We start from the raw sequence: 15525 nt of genomic DNA on the forward strand, positions 1-15525 counted from the left end.
AACATCGCCACCCTAAAAATAACTAGGTACACTGAATATGTTTGTGCTGAAGAACTGAAATTGGACCGTAAATAAGCTTGAATTGTTAATTTTTTGCCATCAACAACGAGTAAAGAGCCAATGATTCAGCTCAAAATAAAGCTTCACAGATGTCATGTCTGCACTATTTAGGTTTCCTCACTGCTGTGTCTTTTCACTGCTGGATTGTTACATAGCCAATTGATTGCCTAGCATCATGGCTTGTTCTACGGTCGTCACAGCCATCATCCTGCAGTCGCTATTTGCCGACATCGTCGACAGTGTACGCCTCTTGGACGTACTATGACCTAGCGAGCTCTGTCACTCAAGTTGAACCACATTGGCAAAGTCTCGAGCAAAGACTGGCAACTTCAATATGCTGCTCAGTTTGCATATGTGAACTCCACTGGGCATGTGAACTGTTGTGGCGTATGGCTGTAAGTTGCTTCTGTGATGGTGATGCAGGTTAGTGTCCATTTTTCATTATACTCTAAAAGATTGCATTTGCTGTTCTTGCTGCTGTTCCTGTGCCCACAAGTATGATTGTATGTATATCTTTAGTTGACACTTATGCTGTTATATTTTTGTGAGAAATAGGATACTCAGTCATAACACTCGTTCTGAATACCTTCGAAAAAACAACTTCCTTCCTAACGACTTCCACGAACAAGTGAGAATACTTTGCCACTTTTTCAAAGATGCACATAACTACTCACTAAAAAGTGTCAAGGTGGAAGCTGCATACGCTTCATATCCAAAGAAATTGAAATGCTAAAATTAGTGGCCCACACAATACTACAAATGCCTAAGTGAAAAATACTAGATAGCTATGCAGAGCAGTGACTAACAATCTAAAGATAACTTGAGCTCACCTCTAGATGCAAATCAATAAAATCTGAACTGAATGAACAAGAATAATTGTGTAGAGGCAGTTTAATCATCCTACGGACAAAATGACAATACTTGGTAATGAACTGAACAAAAAATAGTTGTATGCCTTCTGCATTCATTTCGTGATCAATATTTCTCGCTTGGTTGTAGCTGGGAGGTAACTGTTTTGCGCGAATTTCACTGAGCAGTTGTTCCACTGATCGCGTTTCACTTTTTCTGACCGGGTGTCGGCTACCCTAACTTTCAAAGGCGTATTTTATGTGTAATCAATCGGCCACATTTATTAGCCACTTTCCATTGAATGCGTGTTGGGCAGTAATCATGAAGTTCTGTTGCTTTCAAACTGATAAGCTTCTTTTTATGTGCAACACGATTTCCTACACAGGTATCGGCAGGTTTTTCTGTTTTGGTGAAAACAAGTTCTTAATTTGAACCTTTAGAGCTTCGTTGAAACAAGCTGTACCTCAGTGGGATGTGCCAGTTTTTCAACGCTGCTACAATGTATATGTTCGTGAAATCACGACATAGACAGTCAATGCCAGTGGCTACCATCATTTTATACAATGCATGCATCCCTGTTGGAAAATTACCGACAAGCCAATAGCTGTATATAGTGTTGATGTCCTCTTATATATTTACCACTTAGCAGCATCGCAGTGTCTTCTTCCTTGCCTATTCACTTTCCCACTGATATTGTAAGTACTATAGATAAAAGCTTTTTTGTCAAATTATGCTAAGTTTGTATAAAAAAAGTTGTGTTTTCATTTTGCACCTGTATTTGTTTTTTACGACCCAGCAGTTGACATCGTATGAAAGAAACTTGCATCGTGCTCTGTTCATATTTAGTACTAAATGCCTAAAATGTGTTTTGTAACGCTTCCATTCATGTCTTCCTCTGTGACAACCACAAATAAATAAAATGAATGTAATCTTCGCAAATAATTGTATTCTTTTATTCTTTCATTTGGCATTCAGGCACTTCGGCGTGTCCTTTCCTGCCTAAATGTGTGACTGCATGTCCTTATGGTTGCTGCAATTCTGCACATAAAAATACTGCACCCTCAATACACGTTCACCTATTTTAGTCATTGCTTACACAGAGCTAAACCACATTTTTCAATGCTCTAAAAATGAAAAATAAAATTTGTATATCACTTGTGTTGGAAGCCTTGGGATTTGAAAAGTGTGTTTTTTGGTCTTACGGACATGCACAAGTGTGTTTCGATATTTATAGCTTGGCTGTTCCAACACCGCTTGTTTACGCATGTACAAATGCGTTGATAAAGAGCAGTTAGGAAAGAGTTTTTGTGCATAGACAATATTGATGAAATTTTTCTCACCTTACCAGAGCTTTTTTCCTAGCCAAAAGCTTCGGGGCGATTCCCGTAACACGTCAACATGTTTTTTATTAATGAAGCACACCGAGTAGTGTAAAATTTCTGCGCACGTCGCATGAAAGTCGACACGTCACACAGCAAGGTTAACGCCACGTTGCTGGTATGCTAATGTCACGTTGCTGGTATGTTGCGAAACATTGTCTTATGTTGAGAATGTGATCTTAGACGTTGCGATGTTGTCCTGAATGTTACAAGCTACGTTATCATCTTATCGATAAAGAGGACGTCAAGCGCTTTTAGGCAGCGTTGCTGACTGGCATCTGGGTGCTTTTATTCAACGTTGGGATAACATTTTGCTTTACATGGGGTAGCACAGCCTCCGCCCCGAGGTTGCTGCTGCTGTGGCCGCATAGTGTTGAAGGGTACCGTTGAGGCCAAATTGCTAAAATCCATGTCAGCTCCAAAAATTTCCTTATTCTTTTGCTATGAATAATGCACAAATTTAAACTCTTATAGAGCCCTAAAGCACCATCTTAGTTCATAGACTTCACATTTCATTGCTAAATCACAAATCATTGCCACTTTTTCATAGTTTCAACGGCGCTCTTTGGCCAAGACATGGCCCTTGCGACAGTAAAACCTGCATATCATCATCAACATCACTGAGACAAGGAAGGGCTTGTAACGTTTAGGGCAATTGACGTTTAATTATCACTCATGGTCGCGCATTTTAGGGACATTTCAGGGAATATTTACATCCATGCATAAATTTATGTATAGTTTTCGGAAACGGTATAAAAATATCGAAACACTTAGCTTTGGAATCTTCTAGGAACAAAGCTAAGTCAATATATGTATCACCACTGTACTCGCGGCAGACATAGTGCATAGCGGTGACTTAATACATCTGAGGCCGGGGAAGTGTATTTTGTAAGCGGTGGTCACTGCCGATGTTTGCGTCGTCCACAGATGGGTATTTTAGCCCGCGTAGTGCGCCAATGCCTGATGACGCTGTGAAACGAAGCGCCGGACGAAGGACAGTAGCAAACGCCGCACCTGATTCGGCCCTAATGTTGATTTACCAAACACTGGAGTGCGTACTCTCTGGTGCACTGCAATAAAGAAGATAAGCAGTGTCATGTTCGTTAGTAATAAATTTTGTAAGCAGTACATATTGATCAATTACATAGATTGTTTTGATTGTTTTAGTATATGCAACATACCAGTAATATATATATATATATATATATATATATATATATATATATATATATATATATATATATATATATATATATATATATATATATATATATATATATATATATGCCTCATTTTAACTAACTAATACTTATACGTAGATAAATATGTGGGGTTTAACGTCCCTAAACCACCACATGATTATGAGAGACGCTGTAGTGGAGGATTCCGGAAATTTCGACCACCTGGGATTCTTTAACATGCACCCAATTCTGAGCAAACGGGCCGACATCATTTCCGCCTCAATGGGAAATGCAGCCGCCGCAGCCGTAACTAATACCAAGTGTGACAATCTAGATGGTTTTGTTCAGTCTTGTCGTTTCACGTACACGTGCTCTTTACAATCACAATTTCCGCTAGCGTGACTCACGTGCTTTTCCCGTGCTTTTGTTGATTATTGCTTCATTTGAACGTATTGATTGTTCACACAAATAAGGTTGCTAGTTGCTTTTTCTTCTTATTGTATGGTGTGTGAGCCGGACGCTGTGTTTCTTTAATTTACTTTGGTCAGCCTTAGGTCCTGTGTTTACGGTTATTTTCGTTTGATTTGTTCTTGCGTTCTTTTTATTATGTGTGAAATAAAGACGTCGTCTTCCTGTCACCGAGATGGAATCTCAAGGTCGTATAAATTTTGGCGTTTTAGCCTCACGCACTTTTATCCCTCTTGTTTTGGTCACATGTTCATTTTCTGACGTACTTGAACTTACCCACATTGCCAGCCAATTCCAGCCCCGCAAGCGTAGGGTTTTCAGATTAAAATTCGGGGCGTTTTAGGAATGATATTCGCTTTTGTGATATTTTCGTACCTAAAGTAGCTTGCTTTCTCTTAGGTGGGAGTGCTTCAGCGCTAAGATTTTTTCCTGTCTGTCACCATGCGAATATTATTGAATTCATCATATTTGCTTTCTTCTGATAATTGTGTCATTGTTATCTATGTCTTGGTATATAGAGCCAGGTATGGTGCATGAAATGACCCTTTGAAGTTCAAATGAACACAGTTGCAATTAACCGCGCCTTTCCATGTGTGTCTCCTTGTTTCGATTATGTTACGCTGTATTCGTTCAATCAAATAGCAGTCTTTTTGTTCTTAGGCACACAATCATCTCTGGAAAAAAATACCACGTGCACGCTATACCAGCTCACAGCAGTCAGAAAACGCACGCCTGTATTTGATGGCCATTAGTCTCACATACTCTCTGTTTTACAGAAAGTTTCTCATCTTCCAAAAATTCTGTCTCCTACACCTCTACTTGGAATAATTACTATATAAAAGAAGTGAAAGGGACCAGGAGAAGTCAATACATTCATATGACGTTGGGCTGGCTGCGAGGCTGCCTGATCACTCTGGTGAGAAGTGCTCACAAAAGACCACTAAAGCAAAAAAAAATTTCAAGGAGTTTCTACATATTGTTCGCTGTTGATTCAATTTCAAGCAAAGGTGGGCTGTACTTCCTTTAAAACACAAAAGGTCGAAAAATTCGGAATTGCCATGAAGTCTATTTTTACCACAAAAGTGTTTATAATTAAGTTCACCGAGACGCATTACCATCACAAAAATTACGCCAAAAAAGTGTTGACAATCATATGGCAAAAAAATTTGTAAATGGGAGTCGAACTCATGACCTCTCAGCCCACAACAACGGATGCTTGGCACACTAACCAGAAAAAAATCGCAGCCCGAACTCTGGCTACACAAGACTCGTGCTGCTTTCCCTGTAGTCTAGCCGTGGGGCTCAGTAACTCGCCATGGAATGGCGACCTTATCCGAAACTTTACGTGTGATCAGAGACGCTCTTTTAGCTGTCACACCACTTTTACTGGTTACGCTTCTGCAGTTAACCACAATGGTTTGTTTAATATTTATCTAGCTTTTTAGTCATTGGCATCGAAAACTCTACTAAGCATCAGCACAAGAAAATCCAAATTTAGTGGTGCTAAGCTGCCAAACACCGATAGACATTGTGCAAGTTCTGTAATTCAATGCACAGTAACCATTCCTCTACTTCTGTAAGGGCAGTTTCACGTTCCTGTTACACTGATACTTATATTGAAGCGAAGAAGCGTGCCTTCTTTTAGTCTCTAGTGAGACTTCGAAGACGCAAGTATCCTTTAAACACAAGGGAAAGAATCTCTTGCAGATAACAGGGTGCTGCATTCCGTGGGCCGAGAGTAAACACAGAGGGCTACTCCGTAGCGGTATTCGAACTCAATATATTCAGAGTAGTGAATAACTACAGTATACAAAAAAGTGCTGCACTACAGGAAGCAACAACGCCGATATTCACCTGCTTACAAAAGGCTCCAGACAAGCCAAGTACACTATGTACGCCACGTAACGGGTAAGGATCCCTATCGGAATCGCCACCGAGGCAAGAATCCTTAGCAGAGAACTGGGCGCCGCATGCCGCAGACCGAGAGTAAACACCTCGAGCTACTCCATAGCGATATTCGAACTCAAGATATGCAGAGTACCGAATGCCTACAGTATATTAAAAAAAACTGCTGTGCTACAGGAAGCATTGACACCGATATCCACCTGCTCACAAAAGGCTCCAGACAGGCCATCTACACTACGCCACGAGATGCAACTGCTAAACCCTGTACGAGATGTTATGTGGCAATAATAATAATAATGATAAAACACTTTAATAAGATATTAGTATAAAGGAGCTCTACTGAGCGGAAAGGTTGTTGCTAGTAAGGCGATGCACCAGCCGCAGTTCACGAGCTCGAGCCTCTGCTGCACGCTCGATGCTGCTGCCTCTGGGCTGGAGTACATGCCCTTCTTTACAATGGTCCCGAAGGCAAAAAGGAGCCATCCTGGCGACTTTGTCCTGTGCAGGCGGTGCGAAACATGGTACTGCTTGAGTCTTTGGACGTGTACAACCTCGCGGTTGTGACGTCGCAAGTCTTACGGTGGCGTAAGAAGCTCAATGAGGTAATCTTCTGCACAGTAGATATTTTCGGGAATAATCTGTTCGAGAATACGATATGGCCCATCAAACTTTGGCAGGAGTTTGGAACAGAGCCGAGGTGTGCGATGCAGAATTGACAGACACACAAGGGCACTCGGTAGAAAAACGGGAGTGGAAGTCTCCGCATCATGAATTGCTTTTTGCCGGTTTTGGTCATCGAAGGTAAAGTGACGAGCTAACTGGCGTTGATCTTCTCTGTGCCAGGCGGCGTCCAAAATCGTCTGGCACTCAGACGCATTCGGTCGATAGGGCAGAATGGTGTCAATGGTGTTTGTGGGGGGGGGGGGGGGGGGTGACGACCGTAGAGGAGTTAAAAATGGTGGAAACCTGTTGTAGCTTGTGTTGCCGTATTATAGACGTATGTAACGAATGGATGACCTAAGTCCTAATTAGGATCAGACGTCACGTACATAGAGAGCATATCACCGAGAGTACGATTAAAGCACTCGGTAGCACCATTGGGTTGAGGGTGGTAAGTGGTACATGTGCTGTGTACGATAGCACACTCAGCGAACAATCGTTCAATGACCTTGGACAAGAAGGGGCGGCGATGGTCACTGAGGAGTTCTTGAGGAACTCTATGGCTCAGCACAAAACGACGCAGTAGAAAAGTGGTGACCTCCTGTGCTGTAACTGTTTGGAAAGCGGCGTTCTCAGCGTAGCGCGTTAGGTGGTCGATAGTAACTATTATCTACCTTTGGCCATTTGGAGTCGATGGAAGGGGCACATAAAGATCTATTTCGACACGTTCCAAGCGTCGGGAAGGGCATGGTAAATGCTGAAGTTCACCAGCGCAGGCTTGCGGTGCAGAATTTCGGCGCTCACATTCGGCACAAAAGCGGACGAGGTTGCGGACGAAGGTATAAAGACGACTCTAGTAGTAATAATGTCGAAGCCTTTTTTAGGTCTTGAAGACAGACTTCTGCGTGGCCACATTGTGCGTCAGCGTGGACAGAGAAACTGATATGTGACCTAAAGTTTCGTGGAACGATGGGCAGCCACTTGCGTCCCGCTGGTGCGTAATTGCGTCGATAGAGAAGTGTGTCACGTATCGAGAAGTGTGGAACCTGGCGCTGGAGAGTTCGCGTCTTTAGTATTTTAGAAGTGTCGGAGATTTGATTGGGAAGTGACGCAGTCTACGGGTTATTGCGTTGTTCAATAGCAATGGTGTTGAAGTCAAGATTTTACAATGTGGGATCGCAAGTGGATTCAGCTGTGGCATTCTGAGAAAGAGCAGAACGTGAAGGACGTCGGCGTCAGCATGCTTCCGTTCTACGCATGCTGCCATCCGTACGCCAAGCAAGCAAGGCAGCTAGATGGGTATTTTAACGTCGAGAGCCAGCACAGCACAAGGTCGTCGGTCAAGACGTCAAAAGAACGGCCATATAGATTTGGGCGAAACTTTTCAAGGGCCCGCACAATGGCTAAACACTCCTTTTCCGTGACGCTGTAGTTGCTCTCTTGCCTTGGCGAGTGTGCGACTAGCGTATGCCACGACGTATTTCGTATGCTTCAGTTTACGTTGTGTGAGCACAGCCCCAAGGCCTACACTACTGGCGTCAGCGGGCATTTCAGTCGGTGCTTCAGGATCGAAATAGCGTAGAATGGGTGGCGTCGTGAGAAACCGGCGCAAGGTGATGAAAGCCTCGTCGCAGGCAGGGGAGCACGATGAGAGGTCTTTGCAGTTGCCGAGGAATTGCGTGAGAGGTGAATAAATAGACGCAAAGCTTTGGATGAATCGCCGAAATCACGCACATAAGCCAATAAAACTCCGAAGTTCTTCGCTGTTGGCAGCTTTGGAAAACGCCGTAACAGCGCGAAAGTTTTCGGGATTCGGGAGAATGCCTTCCTTGGAAACATAGTGGCCCGAAATGATCAGTTGACGCATGGCATATTGACATTTTGAAGGTTTATTTGCAAACCATCACTGGTGAAGCAAGTAAGGACGTGCTGAAGGCGACGTAAGTGTGTGTCGAAGTTGGGGCGACGACCACGTTATCATTGAGGTAACACAAGCAGATTTTTCATTTAAGTTTACGCTGGATGTTGTCCATCATTCGTACGAACATTGCAGGCGCGTTGCAAAGTCCGGAAGGCATGACGGTGAATTCATGTCAGCCACCTGGCGTAAAAAAAGCGGTTTTGGGGTAATCGGCTCAAAATCGGATGGTAATCCACCATCGGCACCTGCCAGTAGCCTGACTGCAATTCTAACAAAGAAAAAACTCGGCACCCTGTAAACAGTTCAAAGCATCGTCAACGCGCGACAATGGATAGACATCCTTCAGCGTGATCTTGTTCAATCAGCGCAAATCGACGCAGAAACGAACAGAACCGTCTTTGTTTTTGACGAGGACGACCGGAGACGCCCATACGTTCTGTGAAGGTCAAATAGCGCCTCTGTGAAGCTTCTCTTCTACTTGGTCAGCAATGACTTGTCGTTTCTTAGCGGACACGCGATGTGGTCATTGTCGCAGCTGTGAGTAGGACCCAGTGTTGATTTAGTGTTCTACTGCTAAGGCGCGGCCGAGAGATATTTGTGCAACGTCGAAAGAATGGCGGTAGCACCCAAGGACGGTGAGAAGCTGTGAACGCTGCGAAAATGTCAAATCTTCACCGATGAATGGTTGAAATATGTTTGCCAACGTTGGGTCAGCCGCGGAGATGACAACCAGTTCACAGGCAGAGGTAGAAGGCACCTCATCGGGGACGGATATAACTCTAGTAGAACTGATCGTCTCGACGTGGTGAAGGCATTAGTGAAAAAGTGGGAACTAATGTGATGACTCTTGATTTTAAACTGCCATTGTGGTTGAGCATTCTACACGGTCGAGAGCGGCAAAAAAGGCAGTGGGAGGGCTCTTCGGGCGACGAATATTAGAGATGGTGTAAAGAAGACGTGCCGTCGTATATGACGCTGCATAAAACTGGTACGAACGCAAAAGTGCATCAAAGGATGTAGTTGTCTTCTTTAATGACAAGTTTAGCGGCAGACTGGGTGTCGACAAACGCTCGGTCATACAGTGGGCAAAGTTAAACCTCAGCTTGAGCAAAGTCGAGTACAGCATTATGACACGACAAAAAGTCCCACCCCAAGATAAGGGTATGGAAGCACGATGGAAGAACGATGAACTCTATCGTACACAGAATGTCCTGAAATATCTCACAGGCTGATCACACTGCGGTTGGTTGAACAGGTTGAGCACTTGCTGTGCGAAGCGATAATCTGGAGAAAGGCTTCGTAATCTTTCGAATTGAGCGCAAAATCTATTATGAATACTAGAAACAGCTGCACCGGCATCTACAAAAGCGACAGGAGGGATATTTTTGACGAACACATCAGTGAGACTTGTAGGAGACAAATGAGGAGTTGGGCAGACCACAACTTGCGCAGTTCTGGCTTTAGGAACGGCGTCATCTAGTTTTTCTTCTCGTTAGGCGCGGGCCATCGACACATGGGAGAAGGTGAGCGGCGGCATGCAGAGGGCGACCAAAGACGTCCCAACCGAGGGCGGCGGTCATCCTGGTAGTGGGAAGGCATCGGAGTGGAGGAAGCGCAATGCGCGTTGGATCAAGTGGGAAGAAGGGCTCACGGCGGTTTTTATCGGTAATATGCATCCTGTGGCGGCAATACCTTAGTACCTGTCCGGGGTATCGACATACGTTAGATATTGGGCGATTGTAAAGGGTGCGCTACGGGTTGGCGGTGTTAGCGATTGTCAAGTGGACTGGGGGTGAGGGATAGCTCGCTTGAGGCTGGAATGCAGGTGCAGGCGCCGTGCGAGTTGGCACAGCTGCAGCCACGGTGTAGGTGAGTGGGGCAGCCACAAGAATATGCTCACGGGCAGCTGGTAGGACCTCGGCAACCTCTCTTTGAATGACGCCACCGAGAGATGACGGTAAAGTTGTGGTAGGTTCTGGCGTGTAGGGAACCAAGGAAAGCTGTCGTGCGACTTCTTCGCAGTCAAATGCTTTTATTTCGGCTATTAGCGATGCTTGGTCATGACCATTGGTCACACTAGACAGTGATGCCGAAACGTGCGCTGTAAGACGCCTTGTCAGAGCTCGCTGCTTCTGCAATTCGTTGTAGCTTTGGTACAAGCTAACTACGTCGTTAACTCTGGTCGGGCTTTTTGCCAAGAGGATTTGAAAAGCGTCGTTGTCAATTTCTTTTACGATGTGCTTACATTTTTCAGCTTCCATCATTGGCATTCACGCGTCTGCACAAGTCGATGACATCTATGTAATTTGTGAAGGTCTCACCCCTTTCTTGTGCGCGCACGCGTAAGCGCTGCTCGGCTTAAAGTTTTCGGACGGCAGCTCGACCGAAGACTGATAATATCGAAGTTTTTAATTGCGGCTACGTTTGAACGTCTCTCTTGTGTTTACTAAGCGAAAGGTTGTCTACATCCGCAAGGTAGAACGGCACGCGTGTGAACTTGTCCGCGTACGTCCATCTGTTCAAAGCGCTCACCCGTTCGAAAGTCTAGAGCCAATTTTCAACGTCGTTGCCATCTGTTCCGCCGACTATTGGTGGCTCCCGCTATGAAACACTGCCTGAACAGGCGGCCAGAAGAGATGGAAGCGTCTGCTAATCGGCGTCCGGCATTGCAGAAGCTACCCGCCGAGAACGTAGTTCCAGGATGATAGCGAGAAGGTATAGAGGACGGTACCCCGTACCTCCACCAAAGATAAAGGAGATTTATTGAGCGGAAAGGTTGTTGCTAGTGAGGCGATGCATCAGCCACAGTTCACGAGCTCGAGCCTCTGCTGCACGCTCGATGGTGCTGCCTCTGGGTCGGAGTACTTCCTCTTCTTTCAATAGTAATATTAATACTATTTGTTCGTGCTGCACACGCCAAAACCATGATATGACTGCGAGAACAGCCCTGGTGGATGGCTCGGGAAATTTCGACGATCTGCTTTTTTCCTTTGACGTACGCTGACATCGCACAGCACACGGGACCCTAGCGTTTTGCCTACAGAAAAATGAGACCACCACGGCCGTGATCAAACCTCAGACCATCGGCTCAGCAGCCGGATGATTATGGTGATTTCAAAAGAAGCCATGTACCCTGCTCATAGACGAAGGGAGCATCCAAGAAAATCGGGCAGGCAGGAGGGAGAAGTTGCTTACGTCAGGGAACCTCGACGACTAGCTCCGCCTGTTGGATAGGGCTCAGAGGTTGGCTGGAAGCGATGGCTACATGAAATAAATAAGTCGCCCACTCGTGAATGAAGAGCACGGGCCTAGTAGAACTGCCATTTTTGATTCTTCTTTACACCGAGGATGAGCCTGGTCGCACTGGAATGTTTATTCTACCTTATATCGGGACACTTGCGGGCGTGTCTTAACACGGAAGAGGTGTGAACATCTAGTGCTTATGACTGAATCATGCAGTGTTTCGCGTAGTAGTTGCAACTAACAATCTATTTCCTTCGTATGCGGTATACTAGCGCGACTATATTATACGATTTATTGGGTTGTCTTGAGTAATGCATGGCTAGCTATACTGGGGCAATATTAACACTCAATCCTTATGATTCCGATTTCCAGGAACCACAGCTGAATCGTATACGAATACATTCACAAGAGTTCTGCGGCTGGGAACGAAGTACTTGAAACTGGATCCCATGGCTTTACCTAACCAAGTCCTGGACTTCTCCCTTTTCGGCAGAGTTTTACTGCTTGAAGGATCAGTGTCAGGCCTCAGCTCAATCAGACAGACAGGCACAAACCTAATTAGGGCAGAAAATGGCACCTTCAGCGCTAGCATAGACCTCGGCACCGAGCAACTGCACGTCAACTACACTGCCCTGATAACGGCCGCCAAATTTAGTCACTTGGTTGCGTATTTGTCGGCCTTCGTTAGGATGACCAGGATGGCTCTTGTTATCAGTGAGTGAGTATGGCTTTCTTCATTTACTTTAGTTAAAAGGTATAAGTTTCTTGGTTACATCTGCCTTTTTAGTAATTGCTACTGTTGTGTCAGACAAGAATTTATACCAAGCTGAAGTGTTGCATGTTTACAACAGTAGTAAATATGCAACGAGCGTTAACACATTACTACAAAAACTACAGTGGACTTCACACCATACGAAGCAAAAACATATTACGGTACTTTCAACACAGACATAAAAAGCCAGGATCTGATTGAACAGCGTCATTTGTCACACATTCCCGTTTCTGAATATCTCTTGGGATGGAGCACTTAAATGAGAACTGACACAAAATTTCCCTAACAAGCCAGCCTATGGGATTGATTCTCGTAAGTATACTAACATCATCACCAAAATCTAAGCAGCAAATACAGCTTGGAATGCAGTACATTTGAACGTCAAATTCAGCGATACCGATAGAGCGTTACACGCCAAATCTTGCGATACTGACACCATAAGAATGAAGCTGCAAATTATCCGAAACGTGTGCTTTTTCACCCCTACAGTCGAAGTCTGAGATTCTCATGAAAAGATGATGTCACAGCCACCATTGCGCTTCCACCCCGCTTTCAGCTGCAGGTGTACTATGAAACTGCTGCTCAGTGGCAGTCAAACTGTGTAGAAAGTATTGGGAAAGACTGTGCCATCGGGTGAAGATTACGACAATGGCAACATCGTCGTGAACATGCCGCTTCTCACAGAACGCGAGAAGACGGTGCAGGCAGCGCGAAAGCACGCCGCAAGTTTGTGGGCTACTTAATATGAAAGATTCCAATAGTTTCACACAACGGCTTGCCAATCTCAGAGTTTTCCCAAACCGAAACTGAAACTTACTCATAGTGAAGCGACTGTGATAGGGGAAATTCACAATGCTTCGTGCTGCAACATCACGCGCCTTTGCCATCTTTTGTTGGGCGCCGTCACGGTTGCGACTGCTAGCGCCTCTACAACGAGAGGCCTCGGAGAGGCTGAGCTTCAGTCGTTGGTGGTACTCTCGGACTAAGAAAATGCGGCTGGTTCTTTCGTGGTCCAGCGCCGCAAGGTGATTGCACCTCAATGAGTTGCCAAATGTTGACGAGAACGCATTATGAAAGATCTGATCACTCAAAAGCTTACCCGGACAGCAGCTGGCACAGCGCGCCACTTCACGCAACCGGCAGTGATGATTAAAACTTCAATTCTCCCAGAAAGAGGGGACCAGACTAGAGGTCGGTTACACTGCCTAAAGGAGGTCAGCTGGAATCTCTTGAGACACCGTGGCGTCCAATGTGGGTGGAAATGCGCAAAGACACACTTTTGCCCGAGTTCTCAACTACCGGGCGGAGATCCTTACGCCTTACACTTTCCATTATTCGTCCTCCCAGGCCTGCCAAGAACTAACTCCTTTAGTTACTTTCACAGACATTCTTAAGAACTATCATCCAGCTTATAAAGACTTCCCCCGACGTGATGCCGTCCTGTGGCGCAAGCTTCAGACGGGCGCCTTTCCCAACACTTGCATTTATAGCAAGGTATACCCACACCTCGTGACACCAAACTAGATACTGCTCACAGCAACCACCATCATACATATGGCGTACATACGCAGACGCTTCGCGCACAGAAGATACATGGGAGTCTTTTCTGCGTGCCACCGACTTGGTGCAGCAACACCGAGTAATGTCGCGAGACCGGAGTAATGTGAGCTTGTGTTGTGCGCTTTCAATTAGAGATAAGCGTTCAAAAAGCGCATTGAACGCATGAGGAGGCGTCTGTCAAACTTCTAAGATACCCTTTCACTGAAATACATCTCCTGTACATTTCCCATTGCTATTTCATACACGTGCTTCACATGCGTGAAATGTTGACACCAAGTTGGTTTTTCGCGACCTGCGTAACACTGCGCTCCTTTAATTTGCTTATTTAGTTAGCCACAGATATGTGTACACACCATCTCAATAGCATGTGTCGTAGTATCTATGAAGTGAACAAGGCATATAAATGTAGCATGAGTGACGTACCGCCAACGAAACAAAACTACAGATTGAGCATGTGAGCTGTATATACAAAGAGAGCGGTCCGGGTAATGCTGTTTTATTTCACAGTGATTGTTTATATTGACTTGTGGTCATTAACTAAAACATGCATTTAGCATTGTCGTTCAGGTTCTTTAAGTTCTATAAACATGTGCATTCGTCCACCTATATCTTTGAAAATATTGCGCTTATTGTTTTAGCATGCAAAGAGCGCATTATGTTGATTTTCATTGCTTTTTTGTGGGACCCTTGTAATATATATATATATATATATATATATATATATATATATATATATATATATATATATATATATATATATGTATATATATGTATATATATAATATTTTATTACTATTTTATTATTAGTCGAGATTTCGACGGAATGCCGTTTGGTCAGGTAAAGGCGTCACTGACGAATGTCAAATAAAAACGAAGACGTTTCGGGATCCGTACGGATCCCTTGTTTACAATGGGATGACAGCTGAGCAACAGGTTCTTATGTAACGTTGAGCGCATGACGCAAAGTCCGGTAGTATACGTGGTTTAGTGTGCCAGATGATCTATTTGATTGTGTTACTTGTCGTCTGAATGATTAGTGATTCGAGGTTCAGTCTGGTTGTAAAATTCTTCTCCGTGGCCATGATGCGTGCGTTGTCCCAGCTTATCTCGTGGCCCGTCTTCTCCGCATGCTCTGCGAGTGCATTTGTCACTGTGTGGCCCTTGGCGACGTCACTCTTGTGTTGCATCAGACGTCTGCAGTAATTTCCACTCGTGCCAATGTACACCGATTCGCAATCGGCGCATGGTATCTTGTAGACTACACCAGGAAAGTGTTGCCGAGGGAGAGGATCCTTCACATTTAGCAACTCAGCCTTAAGCTTGCTTGCTGGAACATGCGCGATCTGTACACCACGTTTTCTGAATAGACGGGCTAGGGCTTTGCTTATATTTCGAATATAAGGAATCGATGCACGCTTTTTTGTAGACGTTGTGTTATGCATGGCTTGACTAGTTTACTGCAGTTTATGCATGACGGATTTAGTTGTTTTCCTAATAAAAATCTTGGGGTATCCATTCCTGATCAGG

The 15525-nt window shown here is 44.7% G+C and overlaps 1 protein-coding gene across 9 annotated transcripts in view; it reads left to right on the top strand.

Annotated features, from left to right (window-relative positions):
• LOC119160846 (uncharacterized) overlaps positions 1 to 15525 on the top strand; it is a 275521-nt gene that overhangs the window by 101780 nt on the left and 158216 nt on the right. For 3 of the 9 annotated variants that reach the window (XR_012887704.1, XM_075880651.1, XM_075880655.1), the window contains one exon: positions 261 to 1851. The exons of 1 other annotated variant lie outside the window; for it this stretch is intronic. Coding sequence is in view for 1 of the 8 variants with exons in the window: in XM_037413099.2 (XP_037268996.1) it covers positions 12039 to 12384 (346 nt within the window). In the remaining 7 variants the exon portion in view is untranslated. Of the gene's footprint in view, positions 1 to 231; positions 1852 to 4713; positions 4854 to 12038; positions 12385 to 15525 lie in introns of those variants that run through there. 5 more of the 9 variants (XR_005108352.2, XM_037413099.2, XM_075880653.1 and 2 more) reach the window with 3 other exon arrangements.

This window comes from Rhipicephalus microplus, chromosome X, assembly GCF_043290135.1.
Source record: "Rhipicephalus microplus isolate Deutch F79 chromosome X, USDA_Rmic, whole genome shotgun sequence".
NCBI classification, from domain to species: domain Eukaryota; kingdom Metazoa; phylum Arthropoda; class Arachnida; order Ixodida; family Ixodidae; genus Rhipicephalus; species Rhipicephalus microplus.